The 27769-nt window shown below is 37.0% G+C and overlaps 6 protein-coding genes across 10 annotated transcripts; 1 reads left to right on the top strand and 5 right to left on the bottom strand.

Annotated features, from left to right (window-relative positions):
• Positions 1-424: 424 nt before the first annotated feature.
• Positions 425-3331, bottom strand: LOC119999614 (very-long-chain 3-oxoacyl-CoA reductase 1-like). The gene is made up of 3 exons (XM_038847286.1): positions 2401-3331; positions 2248-2317; positions 425-892 (listed from the first exon to the last, which is right to left on the bottom strand). Exons 1-3 carry the CDS (start codon positions 3036-3038, stop codon positions 638-640), a joined length of 963 nt encoding a protein of 320 aa, XP_038703214.1. The 5' UTR covers positions 3039-3331; the 3' UTR covers positions 425-637.
• A 2127-nt stretch (positions 3332-5458) lies between these two features.
• Positions 5459-9825, top strand: LOC119999326 (pentatricopeptide repeat-containing protein At3g22470, mitochondrial-like). Of its 2 annotated transcripts, XM_038846828.1 has the most exons (6): positions 5460-5798; positions 6109-7988; positions 8125-8227; positions 8485-8613; positions 8837-8897; positions 9411-9825. In XM_038846828.1, exon 2 carries the CDS (start codon positions 6248-6250, stop codon positions 7730-7732), a length of 1485 nt encoding a protein of 494 aa, XP_038702756.1. In that variant the 5' UTR covers positions 5460-5798; positions 6109-6247; the 3' UTR covers positions 7733-7988; positions 8125-8227; positions 8485-8613; positions 8837-8897; positions 9411-9825. The 2 variants fall into 2 exon arrangements, with proteins under 2 accessions (XP_038702755.1, XP_038702756.1); XM_038846827.1 differs by having other exon boundaries at positions 5459-7988.
• Positions 9826-10049: 224 nt separating this feature from the next.
• LOC120000616 (very-long-chain 3-oxoacyl-CoA reductase-like protein At1g24470) lies at positions 10050-11860 on the bottom strand. Its single transcript, XM_038848740.1, has 3 exons — positions 11208-11860; positions 10480-10549; positions 10050-10373 (listed from the first exon to the last, which is right to left on the bottom strand). Exons 1-3 carry the CDS (start codon positions 11858-11860, stop codon positions 10104-10106), a joined length of 993 nt encoding a protein of 330 aa, XP_038704668.1. The 3' UTR covers positions 10050-10103.
• A 1345-nt stretch (positions 11861-13205) lies between these two features.
• LOC120000615 (protein FAR1-RELATED SEQUENCE 9-like) lies at positions 13206-13878 on the bottom strand. Its single transcript, XM_038848737.1, has 2 exons — positions 13428-13878; positions 13206-13243 (listed from the first exon to the last, which is right to left on the bottom strand). The coding sequence occupies exons 1-2, from the start codon at positions 13876-13878 to the stop codon at positions 13206-13208; spliced, it is 489 nt and encodes a 162-aa protein (XP_038704665.1).
• A 3552-nt stretch (positions 13879-17430) lies between these two features.
• LOC120000495 (regulator of G-protein signaling 1) lies at positions 17431-21927 on the bottom strand. Its single transcript, XM_038848590.1, has 11 exons — positions 21634-21927; positions 21057-21177; positions 20892-20955; positions 20682-20766; positions 20366-20439; positions 19778-19969; positions 19257-19345; positions 18884-19128; positions 18679-18803; positions 18108-18229; positions 17431-18001 (listed from the first exon to the last, which is right to left on the bottom strand). The coding sequence occupies exons 1-11, from the start codon at positions 21708-21710 to the stop codon at positions 17792-17794; spliced, it is 1404 nt and encodes a 467-aa protein (XP_038704518.1). The 5' UTR covers positions 21711-21927; the 3' UTR covers positions 17431-17791.
• Positions 21928-23032: 1105 nt separating this feature from the next.
• LOC120000841 lies at positions 23033-27747 on the bottom strand. 4 transcript variants are annotated; one of them, XR_005468667.1, is made up of 9 exons: positions 27594-27747; positions 27167-27507; positions 26906-26966; positions 25948-26072; positions 25618-25680; positions 25353-25477; positions 24250-24533; positions 23657-23750; positions 23049-23573 (listed from the first exon to the last, which is right to left on the bottom strand). XR_005468667.1 is itself a non-coding variant. In XM_038849001.1 (7 exons), exons 1-7 carry the CDS (start codon positions 27625-27627, stop codon positions 24506-24508), a joined length of 777 nt encoding a protein of 258 aa, XP_038704929.1. In that variant the 5' UTR covers positions 27628-27747; the 3' UTR covers positions 23033-24505. The 4 variants fall into 4 exon arrangements, 2 of the variants coding, with proteins under 2 accessions (XP_038704929.1, XP_038704928.1); XR_005468666.1 differs by having other exon boundaries at positions 23046-23750; XM_038849001.1 differs by having other exon boundaries at positions 23033-24533.
• Between the last annotated feature and the right edge of the window lie 22 nt (positions 27748-27769).

The raw sequence follows: 27769 nt of genomic DNA, 5'->3' as shown, positions 1-27769 counted from the left end.
CATTTGATAACAATCAACCAAATAGTAATTCGGTTTAGCAAGATTTTTTCGGACAATCCTACTTGCTCCCCCTTAGATTCGAATGGTTTGTCATTTGGTCTAAATTTTCCAGAGAAAGCGGCCTCAAAGTGATGTCCAAGAAAGAATAAAACACTGTAGGAAATTCGAGGTAGAAAGTAAAAACAACAAAAGCTTTCCCACAAAATTTAGACTGACTATACTTAGGAGGAAGGTTCGCGGTGGTTAGTGAGAGAAGGATTCGAGAGGGTTTCAATAGAAATATACAGGTTTTTTCTATTAGTACCATCCCCAACACTCACCTCCCCGATCACCACGAACCCTCCTCTCAACCATAATCATGGAGTCATTCTCCAAATTGCTCAGGAAGAAGCCAGATGATTATAACAAAATATAGGCCTCAGAGTGATGTCCAAGAAAGATAAAAGCGACTATTGAACATCGAGGAAACAAGTGTCCGTTCGCTGAATTGCTCAAGAACAATTTAGGTTGCAAAATAAAAATAAATATAAGAACGATGCCTGACGATTAAGACAAACCACTAAGCTTAGATGCATAAAAGGTAATTTGAAAGAACAAGGGTATATAAATACTAAATACTGCAGTTACAGAATACTGTCTACTCCTTCTTCCTTGAATCTTTAAGCTGCCCTCTCTTTCTGATTCCAAGGCAAAACCTTAGACGCCATGCATCGATAACAAACTCTGGCAATGAATGTGCCAAACCCCAGAGGAGGGAATGAGGCCAGTATGGAGTGCAGCGGGGATCGTATCCTATCCAGCGCATTGCTGCTCGAGCATAACCATCTGTTGATGGCACGAAGAAGGACGATCTCTTGATTGATGCCATCTTTGTTGCCACATACAAAGGAACCTGTCCATTGAAAACCAAGCAAGGGAAAATCAATGCCTGAATATATCAGATTGGGATTACTATCAGATCAAAGACGTGCAGTAAGGACATGATAAGAACTAAGAAGTAAGAAGTTCTACAACTGCTACGGCAGCAAGTTTGACATGACTGCAAACCATGTGAAGGCCGAAAATACTATTCACGTAATATCCAGGGAATAACTGAATCATAAGTTTAATGTGGAGTGACTGGAGTCTACTCAGGCATTCATTTTGTAGTCACCACAATCGATAGCAAAGATGAATACTGGTATGCTAACAAATAAGGTTACAAAGTTATTCAACTTACTTGACAAATAGAATTCATATGATCTATAATTAGGGATCACTATCAGAGTAACAACCAAATCTCGGTATGACAACTACCTTTAGTATATAATAAAAACATTATTTCCCGGAAAAGAGAAGGGGGAAATTTTTACATAAAGGGAGGGACATCGAGTTATGATAGATAAAAATTCATACTAATAAGCTTAATAGTTTGTATATTAGTTTCTTAAAGAGGTGAAAGATATGGTCCTGAACACTATGGTCCTCTTTGAATATGACATTGGGAAAAGGACATCGAGGTAATATAATTTACCTCAATATCTAAGCAGCTATTGCAAAAAATTGGGAATCATTCAAGCCAAAGTCTTTCTGCATTCACTGATAAAGGCCTAACTTTCTAACACAATCCAAAAGATCTTTTCTTCTGCTATGATCAGCATTCAAATGGGTTAGAGTTACTTAACAAGGTTAGTTTCTACAACTTGGGTGCCCTACAGTGATGATAAAAACTCAGACGATAGAAAACTTATAGGGAAAGAACAATAATCCGGACTTGGCTCCAGAGTTGTTGTTTTCCGCCTGTGACTCTAGCAACAAGTAATGATGAGGATTGAGAATGCAAAGAGGAAAGGCCATCAACCCTATATTTGACTCCATCATATATTTTTTTGGTTCTCATGGTTTTTGCAACAATAAATAAGTGATTTCCTTTCTCTAATGCAATTTCACTAAATTAACACGATCAAAACCTCTAAGAACTCTTTTGAAACTACCAACAAACAGCAAATACAGGATTGACTAGTTCCCCTTCATGAATCTACAATTCATTGTCCTAATCTAAATTCAAATACATAAATTCATAAAAGTAAATTAAAAGGTGATATTTTTGTAATAAGTAACTGTAAAGAAGGCCAATAAAGAGGGAATAGAGGAATATGTTTTTGTTTCAAGCAGAAAGAATCCACTCACTATTGCTAGAAAAGTATAACTAAATGCATTAGATGAGGAAGTAAGAAACAAGAGTAATCTTAAATCCATAAACAATACCTGACACTGCACATCGATCCCTCTATCCTTGTACTCAACATAAAGAGACCTAGAGAATTGATCAATATACCTGAAAACAAGAAGAAAAATTCAGAGCTAGATAAAGAACAAGGAGTAAAACACAAAGCAAGTGAGACACAAGCAAGTATTTACGCTTTTGTAGCAGCATAAACGGCGTAAAGAGGATCCGAAGGAATCACGATGGCCGCACCCGACCCGATATTCACGATTGCGCCTTTCTTCCTCTTCAACATCCCAGGCAAAAGAGCCTGCGTAACCTTCGTAGTCCCTTCAACATTGACTTTAATCAAATTCCTCAGAAGCTGCTCATCCACTTCGTGGAAGAACCTCGCGTACGGATACGAAATCCCAACATTGTTAATCAAAACCCCAACATCCAATCCGTCAATTGCTTCTCCAATCCTTTTCACACCCTCGTCAAGATCCCCACTGAAATCGACAACAACATTCTTGGTTTCAATCTTACCGTATTTAGCCTTGATTGAATCCGAGACATCTTTCAATTTATCCGGATTCCGACCCACCAAGACCAGGTTAAGCCCTTTACGACCCAACTCAAACGCGAAACTCTTCCCAATACCGTCGGTCGGACCCGTGACCAGAGCCCACGACCCGTATTTCTTAAGATTCTTTCCAGGTCTGAGGAAACTAACGTATACCCATCTGAGAACCGCGAGAGAGAATTTCAAAATCGAAAAGCATCCCAAAGTGAATAGAAAAAGAACCCAACTTGGCTGCGATTTGATAGTGTTGAAGAAACAGGGCTCCATTAGTGGCAGAGTGCGTCGTATCCACGGATCTACGAGGGAAGAAGTGGATCTAAGAAATGGCTTTTGTTTAGATGAGTAGAGAAGCTGATATAAATGAGTGTGATTTGGGTTTTGGTATCGATGGGTGGGATTGAATTTGACTGAAGAAGAGATGGAGAAAACGAAGAAGAAGCAGAGCAGTGTGCGTGTATATGGAATTTAATGCGTCGAGGTGGTTAAGTGGATGAGCAGAAAACCACCTCATTTCCGTCAATTTAATGACTTCCCAGTTCCCATAACTTTCTGGGCATATCTTTTTTTGTTGAACGACCAGAAAATTTGATTTATTTATTATTGTATAAAATAAAGAATGAAATAAATGGAGTCGGAAAATTTAAAAAAAAAAAAAAATTCAGTCACGTTGGTGGTTGGATTTAATCATTTTAAAATGAAGTTGAAATGTCAGTATATCTTTGTAATTGGGATCATTTCTACGTGCACTCTCTCATTTTAGAATCGGACTATGTACTTTGATTTCATATCATCAGCTCATTGCAATTCTCTTCGTCCTTTGATCGTCATTTGACCAGCTCATTTAAGAATTGGACTGTGTACTTTGATTTCATGTCATCAGCTCAACGCAATTCTCTTCGTCCTTTGACCATCATTTGATTAGCTATGGATATCAAAACTCCATCATTTTAATTTAATAAAATTAAAAAAAAAACTCCAAATAAAATACTATTTACTCAAATACCTTCTGCAAAGTCAAATCCCCATCCTCTCTCCAATCCCTCTTCACAAACTGTCCTGCCACTCTCCAATCCAGTCTCTCATACAGCAAGAAGCTTTGGGTACGTGATTGCTTCCACTCTCCAATCCGCCTTCCTCCGACATACGGCCCAGTTCATCTTTTGCTAAACAGAGTACCCAAGCTCTCGATGTAGCCAAATAGAGTACCCTAGCTAGCTCCTTGCGATTGAGATGATGAAGGTGATAACTTTTGCTCCTTGCGATGGAGGTGAGGTCAGTGGGGTGATTTGTGGTGGTGGCAGAGAGTAGATCCTACGAATTCAAAATGAGAGGTGTATGTATAAATTACCCCTAACACAGGGGATGTCTATGACATTTGTCCTAAAAAGAATTGTTATTTGATGCTTATCAAAAAAAAAAAGAATTGTTATTTGATTGTATTGAGATTTATGGTGACAAAAAATACGATAAACTTTCCTTGCTAATGATCAAACTCTACTACTAGCCAGCAAATCATGTGTTTGCTGGGTTTGATTATGCATCATGTGCATGTGGTGGGTTTATTCATTTCATTAAGCAAATAAAAAATTCCAATTTAAGTACTAAAAATTGAATAACTAGATTCGCTCTAAACTTTAACAAAAATAACGGTGTATTTAACCACCCCTTAACAATAACATTCTGAAATGTGGTGGGTCGTTAGTTGTGAGGTTTACATTCTTTTTTGTATTGATGAACAATAACATATTTTGTTTATTCCTCAACTCAAACCTCTAAAAAAATATAGAATCAAGATGGATCGCTATTGATTACATACCCTTAATTATTTTTTAATTTGATCCAATTTGTACCTTACCTTCTCCCCATTATCTATGTAAAACACTGGTAAGACACTCCAGTCAATAATGGAATAGGAATTCCCTAAATGAGCTTCACTTTTTTTTATAATGAAGGCCAGTAAGGTAAATGTATAGTTATAAAAAAAAATCATAAGAGTTAAGTTTTTCTTTTTTCTTTTTTTTTTCCACATGGGTATCCACTAAAAATGTAGTATGTAACATTTAATGTCCATCCTTGGGGTTGTGCAATGTAAACATGTTCATCGGGATAGTAACTATGTAGCCCATTGTCTTGCTCGGTTGACAAGGCTTGAGGAAGGGTGTCGGGTTTGGAGGGCTGAATGCCTTGTGCAAATTGAGGCCCTTGTTGTGCGGGGCCGTCAACTTTGTTTGTAGCTATTTCCTTTTCTTAATGAATTTCTTCTTCTAAAAAAAAAAATTGTCTTTGTTACAATTACATAACAATTTCATGTACGAGTTTGAGATCTCTTAATCGTTAGTTTAGGAGTTGATTCTCGATTATTAAAATATGTTCTATGTAATAATAAAGTAAATTTCTTTTTAAGTCTGTAACCAAAGATGGGAAAGCAAACTTAATTTTTGTTTTTTTTTTTCATGGTTCAAAGTTCAAACATGATTTTGTTAATACTTTCATTACATAAATTGCTGGGTGCGGGCTGGGCTTTTTCTTTTTACGGACTAGTAGGCTTCTTATCTGTTGGGCCAGGTTGGTTATTATGTTTTGGGCTGCCTTTGCCAGGTGTCTGGGGCTGGTTTGGGCTGCTAACATGGGCCAGTTGAGAGTGGGCATTTTCTTTAAAGTTTTACTTGGGCTCGTTGGCTTCTTCTTTTAGGTTACTTTTCGCCGCATAAACCCTATATACCAAAACAACCCAGAGACGGATATCAATGGACAATGGCAGAGAAGGGGCTATACTACTCTAGAATACAAGGAAGACTGATGAACACAATCCCATTATACTATACTATACCTATACGCCGCAGTTCTCAGTCACATCAGTAAGCCCTAACGGCAGGTTCTGCAAGAAACGACTCCCCCGAATCACACCCAACACTTGCTAGCGCCTAGACGTCCCTCTTTCGCACAAAAGAACTGAAGCAGACGATGATGCCAAGAAGAAGAGCTTCTATGTTCACTACATTGTCCGCTTCTATTCTTCTTCTTCAGGTATGACTTATCTGAATTACTCCTCCCTTCGTACGTCTCTCAGATCGGCCTCTTTTCATTCCTCCAAATCTTCCATAAAAAACCGCAATTTTGAATTCAACGGCATCGATGATGCTGTTGACTGCTTTAATCGGATGGTTCATATGCATCCTCCACCTTCTACAGTCCAATTTAATCGATTGTTTGGTTCAATAGTGAAGATGAATCACTCTTCAGTGGTAATTTCACTGGCTAAATCTATGGAGCTCTTTGGTATCAAGCACGATATATATACTTTTAATATATTGATGAATTGCTTTTGTTGTTTGAGGCGTGTGGATTTTGGGTTTTCTCTTTTGGGAAAAATCTTGAAACTTGGTCTCCATCCTGATCCCGCAACATTCAACACCATCATCAAGGGATTGCGTGCTGAGGGTAAAGCAGAACATGCTGTGAGATTTTTTAATGAGATGGTGGATAATGGTTTTCAACCCAATGTTGTTACTTACACCACGATCATACGTGGATATTGCCAGGTAGGCAAAGTTCAAGCTGCAAAAGACCTTCTGATGGAGATGTGTGCATGTGGTCAAACTCCAAACTTGATAACTTACTCGACTCTATTGGACGGTTTATGCAAGCATGGGTGTCTTGATGAGGCATTGGTTTTGTTTAAAGTAATGCAAGAAAGTGGGCGAGAACTTCATATTGTAACTTATAACACCATCATTGATGGTTTAAGTAAAGGCGGAAAGCTTAATGTTGCAAGGGACTTGTTTTCTAGCTTGTTTATCAAGGGCCCAAATCCTGATATAAACACTTATAATATCTTGATCAATGGCCTCTGTAAAGAAGGACACTTTATTGAAGCATATGAGCACATCAGGGAAATGGAAGGTAATGGTTGCTCTCCAGATGAATGTACATACAATACCCTTATAAGTGGATTGTGCAAGGTAGGCAAAGTTCTAGTGGCAAGAAATTTTCTTAAGGAGATGTGTGCAAGCGGCCGTACTCCAAACATGATAACTTACTCGACTCTGTTGGATGGTTTATGCAAGCACGGGTGTCTTGATGAGGCATTAGCTTTGTTTAAATCAATACAGGAAAGTGGATTGGAACTTAATATTACAGCTTATAACACCATCATTGATGGTTTAAGTAAGGCTGGGAAGCTTAATATTGCAAGGAACTTGTTTTCCAGCTTGTTTATCAAGGGCCCAAATCCTGATGTAAAGACATATAATATCTTGATCAATGGCCTCTGTAAAGAAGGGCACTTAAGTGAAGCATATGAGCTCATTAGGGAAATGGAAGGTACTGATTGCTCTCCAAATGACGGTACATACATTACCCTTGTCAGTGGATTATGCAAGGTAGGCAAAGTTCAAGCGGCAAAAAATCTTCTTAAGGAGATGTGCGCACGTGGTCATACTCCAGACTTGATAACTTACTCAACTCTATTGGATGGTTTATGCAAGCATGGGCATCTTGATGAGGCATTGACTTTGTTTAAAGTAATGCAGGAAAGTGTGTTGAGACTTGATATTGTAACTTATAGCATCATCATTGATGGTTTAATTAAAGGTGGGAAACTTAATATTGCAAGGGACTTGTTTTCCAGCTTGGCTATCAAGGGCCTAAGTCCAGATATTAAGGCGTACAGAATCTTGATTAATGGCGTCTGTAGAGAAGGTCACTTAACTGAAGCATACGAACTCCTCAGAGAAATGGAAGGTATTGGTTGCTCCCCAGATGGCAAAATTTATAATGCAATCATCCGAGGATTTCTCCACAACAACAACATAACTTTGGCAATGCAGCTTCTTCAAGAATTGGTTGCTAGGGGTTTCTATGGAGATGCATCTACTGCGGAGATGCTAGTGGACTTGTTATTTAATGATGCATATGAAAAATCAGTTTCCAAAAAACTTTGTATGCTACTGTCAACTTGATCTTTGATGCATGCATGAGACCTATTATTCTTAAGTGAGTGGTGAGGTAATTGTTGAAATTTAGTCAAGTTGTTGGCTGAGGACTACCATGCAAATATTCGCACGAAAGCCGTAGAGGTTGTAACAACCATTGTCCAGAACAATCCACGGAGTCAATAACTTGTCGTGGAAGCAAATGGCTTAGAACATCTCCTTTGCAATTTTGTTTCAGATCCACATGTTACTGTTCGAACTAAAGCACTTGGAGCTCTCCCATGTAAGTGCTTCCTTTAGTTCTATGATAATTCTGGTGGTTGTTAGATTTTCATATTTCTGAGTTTAGTGGATATGCCATTGGATTCCAGGATTTCAATTGATATTGATGTTTGACTTGTTTGTGGATGATTTTCCAGCTTTAATCTGACACAATAAAACAGACATGACTGCCTTTCGTCTCGCAAATGGTTATGCAGCCCTAAGAGATGCCTTGGGTTCTGAGAATGTGAGGTTTCAAAGGTAAAAATGTAGTATATTTACATATCAAAAATGATGAAAAAACAGGATATCTTTGTTTCTACTGAAAAGATATTATGTTTTTAAGTTAAACATGTGTAAGAGTTCAGTTTAGCTTCTTTTTTTTTTTCCTTTCTAATTGACGAGAAAATATGAGTTTCGTTTCCAATGCTTGACATGTTTCTTTGGTATACTCTGTAGGACTTGTTGAGTTTGCTTCACTCAACCTGGCTTGTATTTCTAAATTTTAACTTATGCAGGAAAGCCTTGAACTTGAGCCACATTACCTACTGAATGCAACCCATGTTCACAACTGAGCTCTATTTCAGTTCAACACCAGCAAACCCAGAGAACTAATCTTCAGACCTCCTGTTTCCATGGGCTCTCAGGTATCTCTTTTCTATCTGCATATTTGTAATTTTCATTTCATTTAGTAAAATTTTCTTCTGCCTTATCATTCTTTCATTTAATAAAATTCTGCAATGGCATGAAGAGTGTAGGAAGAACTACCCGTCAAAAGCGAATGTAGAGAATATCAGGATAACTGCTGTGTTATATGCAGTGTTCCTCGTCTTTAATCAACATTCTGATAATTTACCTTACTTTCCGCAGAAGCTGACCGGAAAGGTAATAGACTGAGATTATTGACAGAGAGGTTCAATTACGATGTGAGGTATGTTTACCTTTATATATGGATTCTTTTTGTACTTACACTTTTTTGAACAACTGCGGTAGAACTATTTTACTAAAGTTTTCTGCAATTAGACAACCTGATTAAGAATTTGTGGGGTATTTTTGCTGAGTAAACAGACTCAATTGATGGAAAATTATGCCACATTTCAGTCATGTATGAATCATTACCAGCAAAGGAACACAGTAACGGATATGTTTCAATAAGTTGTACGAAATGGTTTTTCATGGCCATAATCTTTAACATGCCGAGCTTTTTATAAAAATTTGCCCTTTAAAATGATGAAGCTTTGCTTTTGGAGCTTAAACATCAATAATTGACCAGCAAAAGAAATTGGTGTTGTCCATTGTGTTTGAGTATCTCTGTGGAATCTCTTTTATAATTCACAATGCTGCTGGAAAGCATCTGCTGTTCTTAATCCTTGCTTACCACTGATGAAAAGCTTGGGTTTCATTTATTTTGGTATTAATATGAAGTTCACTATGTTTCTCACAGGAGGTTGTCAGTGGTTCTGCTGTTGGTGGTGCAGTAGCTGCAACAGCGGCTCCAGGAGGTGGTGGCTCAGCTCCTGCTGCTGAAGAGAAGAAGGAAGAGGAGAAGAAGCCTGAAAAGGAGAGCGAGGACAAAGATATGGGATTCTCTCTGTTTGATTAGAGCCATCTTTGTTGCTTTGAGTTGGTGTTATTGTCTCTGTTGTGCTTCATGAAGTTTGTGTACAGTTAAAATTTTCCTAACCAGACCTCTAGGGCAGTAGTCTACTTGTGCACCCAGACTGAAATAATTTTAGCAATTACTTGAACATGTTGGCAACTAGAAATGTGGAGTCTCAATCATTCCAGTGTGTAGAAATTAGGTTACTAGCAGATACCACCCTTGAGTTGCAATTACTACTAAATACGGTTTTGTGTTCCGTGTTTTTCTATTTTTGTCCTCTTAATTGTAATCTATTTTTGTGGTGGCTCAAGTGCCCTACGGTCGCAAATTCTTTCTCAATCTAGGTTAATGAATATATTTCGGTCTCCATGACCTTTAAAAAATAAACAACTCAACAATCACATTATCAACAACACAAAGTGACATGCCCTACATTTTCAATCTTCCCGGCATGGCTTAAATCGAGTCTTAATTAATACCATCTATTAGGTAATCAGTTATTAGGCTAAAGCCCATGGGCCTAGCTACACAAGCCTACTTAACTTGTAAATCTAGTGGGCCAAGTTTGTCACTTCCCCTCCTGCGGATCCCAATGGAGAGACGCCAACCATCTAGGATGGGCTCTGGAACTAACTGGGCCAAGAAAGACTGGACGGCATGAGCCCAGTAAGGTATGCACCGTGGTTCGTAGCCCACTCTAGACATTGCAGCTCTTGCATACTCTTCTGGGCTTGGCACAAACAACGATGGGCCCTCAATGAATGCTACGTTGGATGCCATTTTTGTTGCAACATAAAGTGGTACCTGAAAATTAATTGCTTCTGTTAAAGAGCAGGCACACATTAATACATTATTATTGATTATAGTAGTATACAGAGTAATGTAAAATTAATACTAAGAAATAGAGTACCTGACACTGCACATCAATCCCACAATGCTTGTATTCAATATACAGACACCTTGATAGTTGATCAATGTAGCTGCACCATAGTCAAGCCAAATTGATCCTTGTTAATGTGACACCAAAAAACTTAAAAATTAAAAAGAAAATATATTTTCCACAGCTTATAAGCATCCGTCAGTTATATGTTTCACCAAATACGTAACAATTGATTTCATACCTAATTTTTCCCTCTCTATAATTCTAACACATTATTGGTATAATGTCTGTTACAATCGGTTTTTTCATTTTTTTTAAATAGAAATTTAACCGTTCAATTGATTGGTTATCGACGGTTATTTCAATCAATTCTAAGTAATTTTTTTAAAAATAACTGAACAATCAGTCGGTTTAGAGATCGAGGTTCGGTTTCTAGGTTTTTTTAACACTCTACGCGCCCTCGGGATCCCAATCCAAAGTAACTACTCTATACCAATTATAAGCGCATTAAATGCGAAAGGAAGAGAGATCAATGTTGGGATGTGTGTGGTTATGTGATGATCAGACTCCTAACTAATATGAAATATGTGTTGGGATACTTGCAATCAGTTTTCTACGTTAAACTCTATATTGAATGAATTCTGTTCTCATTACTAAAAGCAAAAGGTGACCAGAAAAGAGAAGGATCTAGGATCTAGCATTTGTAGAAAATTTGAAGGAAAACTAATTAAGACACAATTATTAAATAATGCACTTACGCTTTTGTGGCAGCATAGATGGTGTAGAGAGGATGTGAAGGAACAACAATGGCAGCACCAGAGCCAATACTAACAACTGCACCTCTCTTCCTCTCAATCATCCCAGGCAAAACAGCTCTGATAACACCAGTCGTCCCTTCCAAATTAACCCTAACAATGTCCTTCCACACTTTCTCTTCCAACTCATCAAAATAATTAGCTTTCGGGTACGTAATCCCAACATTATTAATCAAAACACCCACATCAACACCCTTCACAGCCTCTTCAATAACCCCAAAACCACCATAATTACAACTTGTGAAATCGAACACAAGGGTTTTGGTCTTGATGTTTGGGAATGTTGATTGGATATCAGATGAGACTGCATTGAGCTTGATGGGGTCTCTGCTGACTAGGATCAGGTTTAGGCCATGATCAAGGGCTAGTTGGTATGCAAAGGCCTTGCCTATGCCGTCTGTGGCTCCGGTGATTAGGGCCCATTGGCCGTACCTTTTGAGGTCTTTGTGGGATCTGAAGAAGGTAGCGTAGACCCATCTGAGGAGGTAGAAGGTGTGTTTGAGGAGGAAGAGGAGGCCAAGACATGAAGGAAGAAGAAGAAAAAGAAGAAGCTGTGAAGGTTGTGTTGTGAGGTGGCCAATGTATGTGGACTGCATTTTCTTGTTTTTCTGCTTACTCTGCCCTCTACAGTATATAAATATAAATATATATATATATATATAAAAGTTTTTCTCTTGTGTGACCAAGTTTGTGGACCAAATTTATAACCATTGGATCTGCTCAACGGTTGCAGATGAAAGGCAAGTTTTAACCCGAAACCCATAATGTCTAACCCAACTACTAAAGCGCCATCTTCCTTCCACACGATCTGACACGAAATCTCCCTTTCGTTTCCTCTCTCCAAAATTCTCTCTAAATTTCTTCTCTCCACGATCTCTCAGGGAATCAAGGTGGTGGTATAATGATATCTCAATTCCCTCTTTCCGTTCGCACCGGCGATGACCCAGCAAACTTAGTGAATCAAGAACTAGTTGGATTTGCTCAACCGTGCAGGTGGTGCGACGGAGACGACCTAGTGGCCATCGTGAAAGCAGGTGGACAGTGCTTCTAAGGTTGGACTTGTACATAGTTTCCGTTACGAGATATGGACGAGGAAAGCAGAAAGTGTAATTGATTGCCGTCAAAGGTTTATTGTTCTGATGGGTTTAAGCTTAGGTCAAAATTCAGTATCGAGGGAGGAGGATTTAGGAGATACATATTTTGATGAATTCCAATTGAGGACTGTTGTTCCCGAGGAGGGGTTATCTGATACCCAATTTTAATTTGTCAAGTAATGGATAAGAGGTAAGGTTTGGAGTGTCTGCTTATTGAACGCAAGATGAGAGGGCTTTTTAGTATATGATACAACTAAATAGATTGTTTGGATTGTTATTGTAAATTACCTTTACCATGTTCAATTTGGTTGTATTCTTTCATTCTTTGAGCTGGATTAGTAACAAAGATGGCTGTATTCTTTGAGCTGAGTTAGTAACAAGGCTGGTTGTATTCTTTCATTCTTTGAGCTGGATTAGTAACAAGGATGGTTGTATTCATTCTACTGCGAGCATTGCTAACAGATTATGAAAATATGACCTCTTCATATTAACATCCTTTCATCACAAATAGTACCTGCATCATGTATGCCTACACGAATGTTCTTCATAACCAACCAACACAAAACATCTTTACCAGTACATCATCCATATCACATTAAACTAAAGAAAAAAATCATTTGGTTACAAACTTCATAATCAGTTCAATAAAGAGTGTAAAGCCAGGTGGTTACAAACTTCATAATCAGTTCAATACAGAGTGCAAAGCCAGTTGTAACCCTTCATAATCAGTTCAATAAAGAGTGCAAAGCGTGGTGGTTACAAACTTCATAATCAGTTCAACAAAGAGTGCAAAGCCAGTTGGTTACAAACTTCATAATCAGTTCAATAAAGAGTGCCAAGCCAGTTACTAAGTATAAGCCACTGAATAATCATGTTCCTCCATTCCTGCAACAAAAAAATTTTAATTACTATAAACATTTCATTGAAACCAAAAATCAAATATATAAACAAAACAACTATACTTACGTAGAATTGACATAAGGACAATTCATTTTGTCATGTTCTTGCCCCACTAACCCGCAACCATTACAATGCCTTTTACTCTTGTTCTTACTAGCAATTTCTTTACCTCCCTTGAGTCTTTTCCCACAACCTTTTGCTCTAACCTTTTCGGGTTCATTGTAAACTCGTTTTGAAGCATCGATAATAGATGCAGAAGATTGACCACTATCAGTTGGTGTCATCGTGTTGAGCTTGCAGCGGTGGGACTCCAAATGTTCTGATGCAGGTATATATGTGTCATAATTGACCAAAGCGGCCTCAACAACACTCGAAGCAAGCTTGCGCAATTCATTGTGATGCATAACAATACTATGGTCACTACTTCCAATAGAAGTTGAGGCAATACTTTTTGCTGATTTCGTCCATCTACGCAGGACATACATATCAGGTAATGGAGCATAAAGTTGCATCTTGGGGAAAGCTGCAAATATATGTCGACATATAATTCCATAAGATTCAAATTTCCTACAGCTACAAGTCATTCGATTAGGTGAGTTGTCCTCAATAACAATTCTCATCCTATTTTGATTCCCATCAATACGTTTCACATGGTAGGTGCACATAAGAGAAAAACTGTATATATATATATATATATATCAGGAATTCTCTTATGTGGACCAAAAGTGTGGACCAAGTTTGTGGACCAAAATCCAATGGTTGTAATCAATCACAACATAAGTGGGGGCCACACATTTATTATGGGACCCATCACATCTATGGTTGAAAAACAAGTCCACAAACTTGGTCCACACTTTTGGTCCACATAGGAGAATTTCTGTATATATATATATATATATATATATATATACATATGACCACTGAGCACCCATATGATATGATCACCCATTGTTTTTTGGGCATGATGTTATTTAATTGCATTGAAAATGCGTGTTGAGTTGCTATCATTATTTTTTCTCCCCACCTATTACGCATCGAATAAGGAGTCGTCGCTCAAATATTATCTCTCATTTTAATCATCAATCCACGTGATATGAGTAAGGGTGTAAACGATCGGTTTCGATCAGTTTTCAACGATTATTTTGATTATTCAGTCGATTTAATCATCCATTGGTTTCAACTTTCGGATAATTTTCCATTGATCATAAGCGCAGATGTAGGGCTTGTTAAACATCAAATGACCAACTAAAGCTAAATGGAATTTTAGACGGGAATAAAATATTAGGGGACAATGCTTGCGATCATAAAGACAGATGTAGAACCTCCTAAACATTCAATGAGGGCCAGCAAATGGAGTTTAAAATAGTAATAAAAAATTGTAGGACAAATCATTTTCCTTCCTTAAAAAAAAGGTCAAAAAATATATTTATAAGACAAAAAATACAAATTTGTTTCTACGATACAATAGAAGTGGGGCTGGCTTTTTATGGGGATAGGGGGCTGGAATTAGTCCAACCAATTTCACCAAATCTCCACCATTCAATGCATGGTTGCATTGGATTTGACAACACTACATCCCATGATTCAGTGGTGCATATTTGATAGAATTGGTGAAATAATTTCAGCCAAACTTTTTCACTTTTTATGAGGGAAACTGCACAAATTGCCAAATTGAGATAGGCAATGGGGATGATCCCTTTAGTCACGTCTCGGTTGGGTAGGACATGTGCACCATTTGTCTAGGTCATATGATCGGTGCACCAAAAAATTTTAAAAAATTTAGAAAAAAATTATAAATATATAGTTTTGTATAACGAATTGAAAGATATATTTATTTAAATTTGTTTGAAACAAAAATCAAATTCATTTGTGATCGATATGACAATTCTAAATCGTTAGATATAAACTCAAAACACTCGATGTTTTGATATGAATGAATTTGATTTTTATTTCAAACAAAAAATATAATATATCATTACATTCGTCATACAAAATACTACAAATTTATAAACTTTTTAGATTTTTCTAGAATTTTTTGTTGCACCAAAATGCTACACCGTCATAGGGAATCCTTTTTGCCACCTTCGTTGCATCATCACCAGTTTGGTTATGAAAATAGAGTTTCAGTAAGTATAGCATGAGATGGAAAAAGCTGAGGATGAATCATTTTGTGGGGATCCAAATAGACTAGAGAGTGAGGCGATCAAAACAGTTGGGAGTTTAGGGTTTAAAAACAGTTAGTTGGGAATTTATGGTTGAGAATTTATGGGACGTCAAATCATAAAATTCCTCGATAAAAACAAAGTCAGTTAGGTTTATATTTCTGTCGTGGATAGAGACTAGAGAGAGAGAGCCCATAAACTGACTCATTACCCATAAGCCGTTTAAGCTGGTGTAGTTTGCTTCACATTAGGCTACCAAAATCAATCTGACTAAGCAGAACATTAGTCCTCTTAGCTCCACCGTAAAGGATTACATTACATAAGAAAATAAAAGTAATGTAATGCTTCTGTCATAGGTGTCACTGTGTCGGTGTATGTACCGTGTCTTTATCCCATAAACTCATTTACGTATTGAACAAGGAGGAGGAGGAGGAGGAGGAGGAGGAGGAGGAGGAGGAGGAGGAGGAGTGTATAGGTTGTGTTTTGAGGTGGTCGATGCATGTGGACTGCATTTTCTTCCTTTTTTGCTTTTGCCAACTCTGCTCTCTTCGGTATAAAAATATGCATATTCATATCTGCACCCACATTCACAGAGCCACACACATTGGGATATGTACCACTGAACATCCATATGATATGGTTATGAACACACCAACCCTTTTTTGGGTATGATGTTATTTAATAGCATTGAAATGAGTGTTGAGTTATTGGCCCGTTTGGATCAGCCTTTTTTGGAGCATTTATACTAAATGCTCCATGTCAACCAAACAACAATTTGTGACACATATTCCGAGGCAATTTCTTGCAGCATTTATACTACTTTGTGAAATGCTCCATCAAAGAACAATTTTACATTTTTTATCCAGCTTTTCCCAATCTTGCCCCCAGTATATTGTTGATTTACCAGATATACCCCTAGATGACCTAATAAAATTTAATTAACTTACCAAATAATGTATACCCTTACCAAATAATTTAATTAACTTGGTAATTTATTAATTATTTTATAATTTATTATTTTCTTCAATTAATTTAAATACATTTATTGATTTTATAAAATTTGTATGTTTGTATACAGGTATACAATTAAAATGTCTAATACCCCTGCACGTAATTTATCCAATATGCTACACAACACAAATGTTAATAGTAAAAATTCAACCAAACACCTACCCAGCATTCAAGCAGCATATCTGCTACTAAAATTGTCCAACATTTCTGCTACCACCATTTCTGCTAGAATATCTGCTACTTTGCAAATGCTCTACCAAACTAGCCCATTATCATTTTCATCCCCGCTTATTACTTTATATATATATATATATATCTCTCTCAATTTAATTCTCAATCCATGTGTTACGTCAGACATTCATTTCGCTCAACTTATTCTGTAATTAGATGAAAAATTTATGTGCGTATGAGTTTGATGACCCAAGTTTAGACATATATCAAATGTCCAAAGTATGGCTATTGAAAAAACCGCCAAAACCGAAATCGGCTTGTTGGTTTTTTAATTTTTCTTAAAAAATGTATACATTTCTCCATTAAAAACCAAACCAAAAAGACCAACAAAAAGCAAAATAAATTGACAAAACCGATCACCTTTTCGGTTAAATTTGTCAAAAAATAATCGATCGAAACCGATCACGAACATCCTTAATTCAAATAGCAAGCTTGTATGATACTATTCTTGGTATTCATTGATCATAACCACAGGTGTAGAGGACTTTTGAACATCCAACGGCCAGCATAATGGAATTTAAAATAGGAATGAAAAAATTGAAGGAAAAATCATTTTCCTTCCTTAAAAAAGAAGCCAATACCTATTTTTAGGACAGACAAAAGACAAATTATTTGTGATACATACAATAAAAGTGGTGCCAACTTTTTTATGAGGGAAAGTGCACAAATTGGGGGAGGCAATGGTGCATGATGGTCCCTTCAGTTATTGGTATTGATGGATACCCTAAATATATAGAAGCATTTATATTTCATACTCACAAGCTGGTCTGAAGCAGCTCTGCAAGTTCAAACTTTCATAAAGAAATTATGACAATAATATCACAAGGTTGCGTTCTGTATACACAGGATAACATAAACTATGTTTCCTCAACTACCTGAATTTATATAAGGAAAATCTTAAAGATATCTGGGTTGCAAACAGGCCTGAAGCAACTCTGCATGTTTAATGCTCCCATCAAGAAATTATGGTTCTACCACAACAATATACAAAAGTGTGACATAAAAAATATGTTTCCTCTACTTGCTGCCATGATGGTTTCTATCTTATACTTTGGACCTTCTTATATCTAATGGAGTATAACGGTATTAGCATCCGTTTGATGAATATGCAGAAGGGTTCATATTAGACTCACTGTTGGTCTGATTCTTCACTTTCGCGGCCAGAGCCCTTAAGAAAATGTTCTTGGTGAAATGGATCATCGACACCATGGACAGAACTCAACCTAGGCGAAAAGTTCCAGCCGCCAAGTTGTTCCAAATCATGGTCATTAGATCTCATGCGGGCTTCTTCTTTGAACTTGATGAAAAACATGGATGACCAGTAATCTTTTGCCAAGTTCTTCAAGATAAGGTGAAGAGGAAAGGAATAGTTTAGGTATGCATGCAAACACAAGTTCATACTAATATAGATACAAGTTTAGTATTGGAAGAAGTACACAACTTACTGTTTTCATTAGTTGTATCAACTCATTTATTGCTTTATTAAATAGATTGGGATGTGTAAGATCCAAAGTCATCAAGATTTCTTGTCGCGTTCGATGAGATACGTTCACCTCCAAGGCTGCACCTGTGCAATGAAAATTTCTGAAAAGTATCAGGGTGTGCAATATCATGAAGTATCATATGCTCCAGGAAAAAACCTAAAAAAAAACTGTATGCAATACAGGAATACTATTGTTGATAGGTGAGGAGTGTTACTTTTGTGTGTGCGACCACATGCGTTTATCAAAAGCGCCCATTAAGCACAATGCTTAAAATTAGCAATAGATCTATTGTTTTCTTTTGCAAATGAAGATGGATGAACCTCACTACATGGCCAAACCCTAGCACATACAAAATGTTTTGAGGGATAGTCGTCCAAAAATCATTGTATTGACATAAGCAATCAGCAGCTCATAGAAAATGCTTTTAGTTGCATGAATGCTGCTATGTGGAAGGCCCAAGACTGAAAGAAATATATACATAACTAGTCAATCAATCTTCAGCGGCACATTTATATAAGTGAAATGCACAAACCTGCAACTATGTACTTCTCAATAATATGTCGTGACATGTAGATCCTTCTTACAGAGTCATCTACAGGAATCTTATCACGTTCATGCACTTCATCGTAGAAATGCACACTCTCGCCAGCCAAACAACTGCAATTAGCAGACAAATATTCATATATCACCCTGATAGTGAAATCCAAATAACTGGAGCCCTGGAAGGAATAGAAAACCTGTCCGCAAATGCCATGAAGGACTGACGGAATCTTTTGCCAAGGAGAAGCTTATCCAGCGACTCATTGGGATCTATAACTGCTGGTTCTCTTTGCAATAGTAATCCACTATCTGGTATGCCAAGAGCCTGACCCATTCTTTCAAATTCTATAGCCTCTTTTGAATCTTTTCTCCTCAAACTAATTTGTGATAGCAGAGGCTGTGAGCTTGATATAGAGAAGAAAACCACTATGAGGATACTTGCCTGTGGAGTATTACCTGACAAATGTTAGCAAATACACATAAGCCGAAGATATTATCACTTGATTCTCGATAAATTAGCAATACCACCATGTAAATAAAGATTTAAGGAAGAAAACAACCCAAGCATACCGCGATTAAAAGAAAGAATCTGGAGACGACCTGAAGCCATGAAATGTCATCATGAATTTCATTCAGAATATAAGAAGTAACCCATACTCCTGAAACGTATGAAAAGATGACAAGTTAAAACACAAAGCGTAAACGGGTATCCTGTAATAATTAGGGCATCATACTATCCATCTAACCTAACACCATGTTAATTTTCAGGACATCACAGTTTTCTGGCCAGAAGTATGATGACCACATTACATCTGTAATCCCCAATCCGCCAACAATGCATTGCTTCCTTTCAAAAGGACAAAATGGATCCAAAACTAGGAAACGACTTCCAACAATGTTAATACTAGAATTGAGACCATTATGTATTAAGATTGTCCAGCAGCAATTTCCATTTCACAAGACACTGGTTGATTTTGAAGCAAATGACTAATCAACTAATTAAATAAAAATCATGATTTGTTCTGTATAAATAATACTACCATCAGACATATGAATTACAATAATTTGTATAGTTACTAACAGAGAAGTACCAATGGCTGATGCCAAAACGAGAATTCCCCGCCACAGGTCCCTGAGTTCATCAAATCTGAATTCTATATGTCGTATTGCTGCTGTGAATCCAACCAAAGCAGCAACAAACAATGTATGAAGAGAGACAGCCGGGATGATCCAAAGAGTCCCCATGTGACACCGATCATTAAAAGCCTTCCTTACATGGATAACTACACACAATGGTTCTCATTAAGAAAACAAATAGAAAGAAAAAGAAATCGCATAGGAGAGAGGAAAGTTTAAGGAGTTAAAAATAACTCCAGTGCAAATAATTAGCTCCAAAGAATCCATAAGCTGCTAATAGGGATATAGAATACAAAAAAATATGGAGAATCGTCTCGTTGTAAGTAGAAACAAAATTTTCAACAGTCTGAGTGATCATTATAAAGTGTCCAAATGAGCTAATAATTTTGAAATATGTGCGGCTCTTGTATGCGGGTGCATGCATCTAATGTCCACTCGATGAATTTGTATTGGACATGAAATAGAGAGCAATCTCATAAGATTTCCTAGGGAATAAAACAGAGAATAAACAAAAGGGAGATGCTTCGTTTAAAAATTCTTACCTGCAGCCCCAGCAATCCATGGCAATAGAGTTAGCAGAAGAAAAACATAAGATCTGATAAGGGGTAGTCGCCTCCTGAAATATTAATAGCAAGTTACCACTATTTGCAACAAACAAAACTTGGTCTCTTTCTTTCAGGTAAATGTATGCTGTCGAGGCACCAAGCCCAAAATTGACCCAGAGGACACTATCTCACTAGAGGGATACAGCACTAACAGGTTCAAATCAATGTTTCGTGGCTAGATAATTGCATGCTGAGAAGGATGATTAATTAGTAAATCAAAATTTGATGTACCAAGTAAAAAGTGTCTGCTTACTTGACAAATATGCAGTATAGTTGGTAGGCCTGCGCTATGCGACAGGCTAGTAGCAGACCAAATCCAAAGGGACCTTCAACCCAGCCTGGAATTGAATCATACTTCAGAATCTTGTGTGAAAAATAAGCATCCAGAGAAAAAGGTGGCGGCCGACAAAACGGAATAAAAATTAATATGTTCTATTGACAATTTAAGACTTAAGTAACTAACCTGCCCAAAAATAGCAAGATTGCCACCAGTGCCTTCTTTCAAAATTAATGAAATCGACAGACATCTGCACAAAGAATATTTCACTGCTTAGTACCCATTATTCAACTTTTGGAGGGTTAGGCAATTAAAGAAGATAACAAAATGGAGATAAAATCTACGTTATACCACAATCGACAACAGAAGGTTGAAGCTAGCGAAAACTTGAATTATAGGAATCCAAAAGGCACTGCTATTACTACGAGGAAGCTTATGAACCAAAAATGGAAAAATTGCCCGCCAGAGAAGCCTGATAATGAGAGAACATAAATTTGCATTAACAATTAAGACAAGAGGAATAAATCATAACAATACATATCGAGTGGCAAATAACCAGACAAGCAAGTCCGTGCTACAAAACAGTTTCCAACTTTCACCATTTCTTATCTTAATCAATCAAGAACAAACTATTCATCACCAAGTAGCATATACCAAACTTTTCACACAATAATACAGACTTCGAGTACCGTAAAACAGCAGCATCCGACCATCCCAACTGAAACTAATTCATTGAGACATAAAGGCAAACACTTTGACATCAACATTTTAAAATTAACGAGAACAATTTCTACAATAAACACAACCACTGGTACAACCATCCTTGTATACCAACAACCCATCAGCGAATAAAATCATCAAAACAACAAGAAATGAAATCCCCCCCAAGTCAGTATCTTAAGCTAGGAACGTAAAACTGGGTACGTACAGAACGAAAGCGACGACGGATATGGCAATGGCCAAGTAATCTGTGGGGCAGCCTCCTTTGACGGCACAGCCAGCCATTTCTTCTTTGCCGCTAAATCACTACTAATTCAACATAATCGACTGTGAATGGATCTACATATATCTGATCTACCACTGTTGTATTACATCTCCTCTGATTAATCAGACTTAAATCATTGAGGGAAAGTTCCAGATTAATCAGACTTAAATCGTGGAGGAAGTTTGTTTGAGTGTGGATGTGGGTTGTGGTTATTGGGAAAGTAGAAGTTTTTAGATTTTAGTTGGCTTCTATGAGTTCTTATTGGTCCAGCTCGACGGTCAGAGTTTGACTGAACAGACAGGAAGGCGAGAATTTCGAGGTTTTGTAGCACTCCACGTTTCATTTTTTGACCCTTTTAGTCCTCCAACTCCAAGTCGTCCAAATCCAGTCGTATGTGACGGCCGCCACTTGGCAGGTGGCGCACGTCCATGTCTTCAGCACGAGGACACTGGCAGGGCCGTATAGAGCCGCCTGCAATTAAGGCGGTTGCCTAGGCTGCGCCCACTTTTATGGAAGCTCTCCAATCGTAATTTATTTTAAAATAAATATTAAAACAATATTTGTTAGTTGTCATTCTCCTCGGAAATAATATACTATCCAACCGTCCATAATCATGTGATAATTATCTTCTTCTAACACAATCCCTTATTATTATTATTTTTTTTACATAATTACATTATTTTAAGTGTTGTAGATTTTTATATATTATTTTAAAAATAATGTAATAAAACAATGTAATTAAAAACGTTCAAGTTAAACCTATCAATAATGAATCTTTTTGGAAAGAGTTTTACATATTGAATCTGAATATGTAATTTTTTTCGAAATTAATATGTATTTTGAGAGACAAAATATTTTAAAATTTAGTTTAAAAATAAAATAAAATAAAAAGCTATTATGTCATATTACCTAATAAGCATGCCACATAAATTATGAATTTTTATAGATGATTTCATTATGGATACGTAACGATCCGTATTCTTTATGGCGGCCTCTTAATTAATTTGTCTCATTATTATAGCATTTAGTTTCTTAGATTCTTGTTCTTTTTCGACCATTGTAAGATTAATTTATAAACGATAAAAAGGACATGTTATCAAGATCTAAAATGAGATGAGAGAGTATTCTATCACACTTGACATGTTGGTATATGCTCTAGTAAATCCTCACCTGTTATTTCGACAGGGATCGTTGAGGTTTTAATACGTTAATACCCTTACGGAGCAGAAGACGGGTAGGATCCCATCCCATCTTTTTTTTTTTGGACGGGATTTGGAAAATTTTCAGTACAACCCTTTCAGTATATTTCCACAAGAAACATTTAAACTATCAAAGCTATGTTACGCACATTACTCATTTTTCAAATGCATAACCACAAATAATACCCCACTAGAGGGATAGAGAGGCTGGAATGATTCCAACTGAAATCATTGAAATCTGTAAATCTAAACCGTTGGTTCATGATGTTTGTTAAATCTCTAGTCTACAGCATAAGTTGCATCCAATGCATCCAACAGTTTAGATTTACAGATTTCAACTGGAATCATTCTGGCATCCCCTCCCCCTCACTAGAACCTATCAGTTCATAAGTCATCAATAGCCAATTATTAAGGCATCCAACACAGGTGATTGCTTATGAACTCTGAAAATGAATCTCTAATTTTTTTTCTCATCTCTTGAAGGGATAAATTCCCAGAAAGCCTACCTATAAAAAAATTAACAACCATAAGCCAACTCTACATCTTTTTCATTATAAGCTGTATTTTCTAGAGAGTAACCCTGTGTGCAGAAGGAAGCAGTCTGGCAGTGACCCTTTAAATCTATGGCTTTGACACCAAAGTGAGCCATGATCATTACATACTCAAAACTCTCTGCATTATAAACTGCAACAGCAAATGATGGTCAGAAAGGGCAACACCAGTGCCAAATACGATGCCTTCATTTTGGTAATCGAATTAGTACTCACTCAGTCACTCTTATGATTCAAGAAGGGTATCTTTATTGTGTTTGAGCCCTCTCAAGATTTTTCTATGTACATATATATATAGGGCCTGTTCAAACTTGAAACAAGTGAAGCAGCAATGATATGGTAAGAAACTTTGTATAATATATAATCTACATATAAAAGGAAGGATGTAAATTATAAGTAGAGCAATGCTACATCCCAAAATGTGAACCCCCAAAAGACCACCAAATCTATGTGGCATTAAAATAACCATTGATTATAAACACACGAGTAGGGCCCACTTAACATTCAATACTCCACATTAATGGGGTGTCTCAAGCATTTTCCTTATAAACAAGATGGACAGTGATGATAAATCTATAAATAGAAAGGAGGATAATTTATCAATTAAATACGGGATCTAAAATAAAGATTTGAATGAGTTTCATATTTATGTAAATTTATGTATGAAATTTAAAGAGAAGAAATGCATCAAGTGATCAAACTATATCAACTGTAATTATGCATGAAGCCAAAAATATGATCAAATCTATACCTATAATAATAACATATTCCATAATACATACATACTTGTATATTTATATATATCATACCTTGTCTCCAAGAGTTGATGAACTGCATTTATGTACTAAGCCTTCCTATACCTGTATCCATATCCAGTCATCGGAACCAATCTTTTTCTTACAGATCGCATAAGTCAGTCTGCAGTTCAAGGTCAGCCAGCATCTTGCAAACTATCCAACAGAGTCCATCAAAATCAAAGAAGGCAAGACGTACATCTCATGGAGAGTACACAATCAACGGAGATAGAACTGAAGTACAGGTTTGTCGAGCAACTAGCTAATCTGATCATCCTTGAAGAATCACAATCATCTTGCTGCAAGGCACACAGAAACTTGCTACAAATGCTAGGGTCCGCAAATGTCATAAAATTTAAGGGCTGGACAGCCTGGCCCTAGTTTGGAATGAGAAAACACTAACCAGAAAATGCCAACTAAAATTGTCAATTGGAAAAACTATTTTAGCATAAAGAGCAATGAAATTCAGGAAAGAGTCGAGAGAATGCTCTACCATATTAACATACAAGAATCATAACAAATTCCATTTTCATTATCAGACCAAAACAGACGTCGAACACTTGCACAAGGAATTAAGCAGGTGCTATACGCAGAAATTGGTAACATATATTTCTAGTGCATGTATATAATTCGGTTGTTCTTTCCACTGTCGAGTAAAAATTACAGAGTGAGTTGGGCACATAAAGATCATTTGACATCTACTTGATTAGACTTCAATGAGTAGCGCCATAAGATGCCACCAACAAGATTGTTTAACACATGAGAAGCCATTGGCACAACAATACTTGAGGATAACACTGTCGAATATCCATAGACAAACCCAACGAATGTTGCCCTGAGATAAGTCATGTAAAAAACAGCAGTCATAAGAGAAGTGATTTACCAGTTCGGCAGTTCCACAACTAAACATTTTTTATATGCAAATTACAGTTTTTTTAATGAAATCCAAGATTGGGAAATGATTAGTTAAGCTTTGATCACACAATAAAGTTGAACATGATACCATGGAATATCTTATGCTCAGAAAAGGGACAAATGATATGCCGTAGGATCTAAGTGATGTCACTACTATAAAAAGGAAAATGCAGTAAGTTAAATAAATTCAAGATGGTGAGTACCAGATTGCGAAAGAATACTTTCGACCACTGCCCAAGTGTAGAGCACCGAAAATGGCAGCAACAACCGCGATGCTCACAATATTAATACCAAAAAGTGGAAGCAGGGCACCACGAAAAAGGAGTTCCTGGGCAGCCAATGCACTAATGTTTACTATATTGAGATGTTACTTTGATAAATAAAACAAAAGAAGAAAAGACAGATGATTAATTAATGCTTTGTTTGGGATGGACTTAAACTGAAAACAGAATCATTCTCCTTGCTCACCTCACCAACCCCAGGCAAAAATGCAACAACAATGTAATCTAGAGGTTGAAGTGACGTAAGGACCTGCACGTAACAACAATGGGTCAAAAAAATGAAGGCAGAGGATTGTACTACATGGATGGCCAACATGCATCTGATGTGAAGCAGGTTTAAATTAGTAAAACTTATCTTCTAAATGAATTACAAATGAGTCTAAAGACTTTGTACACAATTTCAACAGCCATTCATCAAATATTTCTGTTATTTGATTATTGGTCGAGATGAGAGAACACACATTACAAGCTTTACTAAGTCTTCTACAGACACAAGCATGACAACAAATAGAGGTACCTGTTGATTGGCTGCCTCAGTAGATTCAGCAAAATCCGGCCATGTTCTCAATAGCAGGTACCGGGAGGATGAAATTAGTACAACTAATCCTGTAATTAACTCAAGATGCCACATCTCAAAACCAACTGTAAATAAGAGGAAAAACGGTGACAGTTTTTTAAAGCAATATAACATCAAAAGGAAGAAAAGACCAGGAAGGGGAGGTTCAGATGATTCTGCATCAAAAAATGTAACTTGATTTCAAACCCTAATGAATTAGAAGAGAAAACTTGTTTGCATGGCGCAAGGAACAAATGGGGGGCTGCAACCTCATTATGTATCCTGAAGGACCTGAACTATTGTTAGAGGTATTTATTTAATGTCAGCATCAAGCATAGTTGAAACACCCTATATACCCCAAGAGAATCTTACAATAGTTTATTAATTATTATTGTATCAACAACTCCCCTCAGAGCTGGGCCAGACTTACCCCTTAATTTGGGATGCCCAATATGTGAAACATTTATATTTTAATAGGCGCGTGCAAAATTTTGAACACTGGACTTAGCACTTCCCAGAGTCTCCCAAAAGCATAAGCGGATGGGAAGATGGATCTCAAGATTTAATTATTATTACTCGACAAGCACCAAGGCAATTATGGTTTGTTTTAAGTAAAGTTCTAATGGACAAGATGAGAAATAGCTTATTCAGTATTCATCCAAATGAATATCATGACACAGCACTAGCAATGTTCCAACTACTAAAGTTGAGGCAAAGCACTTCTTAGTCCATTTCTAGTCTCCAAATAGCATTATAGTGTAGGTCATTCCCACTAAACATAACCCAAACCTGATGCAAAGTACTGAGCGGCTCATACTTACTGTTCCATTCCATTCCATGATATGCAGCTTTAATCATCTCATGGAGCATAATAAACCAAAATTTTCAAACTGGAAAGACAGGCATTAATGAGTTATACATTGTACTTCCATAGAGCAGTCATGGATTGGCAGTCCTTCCACTGATGCAACATGAGATAACTGCAGTTAATAACATGTAACAGCCAGATAACTATCAACTCAAAAGCAACCGCAACCGCAACCGCAACCGCAACCCAACATAGGTAATTTTGTTTATACAGAAACTGAAATATTTTGCAGCCCTAAGACAATAATCAGATTCTAATACTGATCCGCGATAACAAAATCGAATGAAACTAAGTAAGATAGCTGAAGCATACCTGTCGAATTGTAAGACCCAGAAGCCCTATTAACGCAGAAGTGAAAATGCATGCCTGAAGCACAGTGTTCCGTGAAGGAACACCAACCGACTCCATTGCACTACCTTCTTGAACTCGAAGATAATCATCTTCCGCAGAAGACCCATCCACCAGTACCTTCCTTTGGTCAGATGAACTCTCATGAATTCGCAGTGCTGCTCTTTCACGCGATTGTTCATCATCGCTCAGCTTCTTCACAGAAAGGTTCTTTCTTCTTATTGCAGAAGCCCTTACAACACATTCCCTGTCAGGGAAGGGGTTCTGCTTCTTCACATCATAGAGAGAACCAAAAAATTTCCCACCTGATTCAAAGCAATGAAAAATTATTGTCTTCATCAAAGACCCAAATCATAAAAGTTACAATTTTTGTAGAAAAACAGATACTGACCCTGAAGAGTATGATAATGGGTGAGCAAACTCATAATGGGTAGCAGCGTCTTCAACTATGCTTGCTTGGAGAAGCCCATTGCCATGGAGGAAAGTGCAAAACACGGAAAACGTTAGAGATTAATCTATTATTCGCCACGTGGTAGATTGACGTTCAGAGAATCAGAAATCATATAT

This window comes from Tripterygium wilfordii, chromosome 6 (assembly GCF_013401445.1).
Source record: "Tripterygium wilfordii isolate XIE 37 chromosome 6, ASM1340144v1, whole genome shotgun sequence".
NCBI lineage: Eukaryota > Viridiplantae > Streptophyta > Magnoliopsida > Celastrales > Celastraceae > Tripterygium > Tripterygium wilfordii.
Note: the sequence above shows the minus strand (reverse complement) of the source record. Positions and strands in the feature narration are given on the sequence as shown.

Bases quoted from the DNA above. Each gene is read 5' to 3' on its own strand.
- LOC120000616 (XM_038848740.1), bottom strand. From the start codon at position 11,860: ATGCAGTCCACATACATTGGCCACCTCACAACACAACCTTCACAGCTT. The intron at 10,550-11,207 runs GTAAGTGCATTA...ACTATGGTGCAG, and splicing joins ATCTATGCTGCCACAAAAGC to CTACATTGATCAACTATCAA. The intron at 10,374-10,479 runs GTACTCTATTTC...ATTAATTTTCAG, and splicing joins GGATTGATGTGCAGTGTCAG to GTACCACTTTATGTTGCAAC.
- LOC120000615 (XM_038848737.1), bottom strand. From the start codon at position 13,878: ATGAGAATTGTTATTGAGGACAACTCACCTAATCGAATGACTTGTAGC. The intron at 13,244-13,427 runs GTAAAGAAATTG...TTTTTGTTGCAG, and splicing joins TGGGAAAAGACTCAAGGGAG to GAATGGAGGAACATGATTAT.
- LOC119999614 (XM_038847286.1), bottom strand. From the start codon at position 3,038: ATGGAGCCCTGTTTCTTCAACACTATCAAATCGCAGCCAAGTTGGGTT. The intron at 2,318-2,400 runs GTAAATACTTGC...TCTTGTTTTCAG, and splicing joins GTTTATGCTGCTACAAAAGC to GTATATTGATCAATTCTCTA. The intron at 893-2,247 runs GTATTGTTTATG...TTCAATGGACAG, and splicing joins GGATCGATGTGCAGTGTCAG to GTTCCTTTGTATGTGGCAAC.
- LOC120000841 (XM_038849000.1), bottom strand. From the start codon at position 27,627: ATGAGTTTGCTCACCCATTATCATACTCTTCAGG. The intron at 26,073-26,905 runs GTATAACTCATT...TCTTATTTACAG, and splicing joins CTGCTCTATGGAAGTACAAT to TTGGTTTTGAGATGTGGCAT. The intron at 25,681-25,947 runs GTACCTCTATTT...TGTTACGTGCAG, and splicing joins CTGAGGCAGCCAATCAACAG to GTCCTTACGTCACTTCAACC.
- LOC119999326 (XM_038846827.1), top strand. From the start codon at position 5,801: ATGACTTATCTGAATTACTCCTCCCTTCGTACGTCTCTCAGATCGGCC.
- LOC120000495 (XM_038848590.1), bottom strand. From the start codon at position 21,710: ATGGCTGGCTGTGCCGTCAAAGGAGGCTGCCCCACAGATTACTTGGCC. The intron at 20,956-21,056 runs GTATAACGTAGA...TTCTTTGTGCAG, and splicing joins ACCTTCTGTTGTCGATTGTG to ATGTCTGTCGATTTCATTAA. The intron at 20,767-20,891 runs GTTAGTTACTTA...ATTCAATTCCAG, and splicing joins ATCTTGCTATTTTTGGGCAG to GCTGGGTTGAAGGTCCCTTT.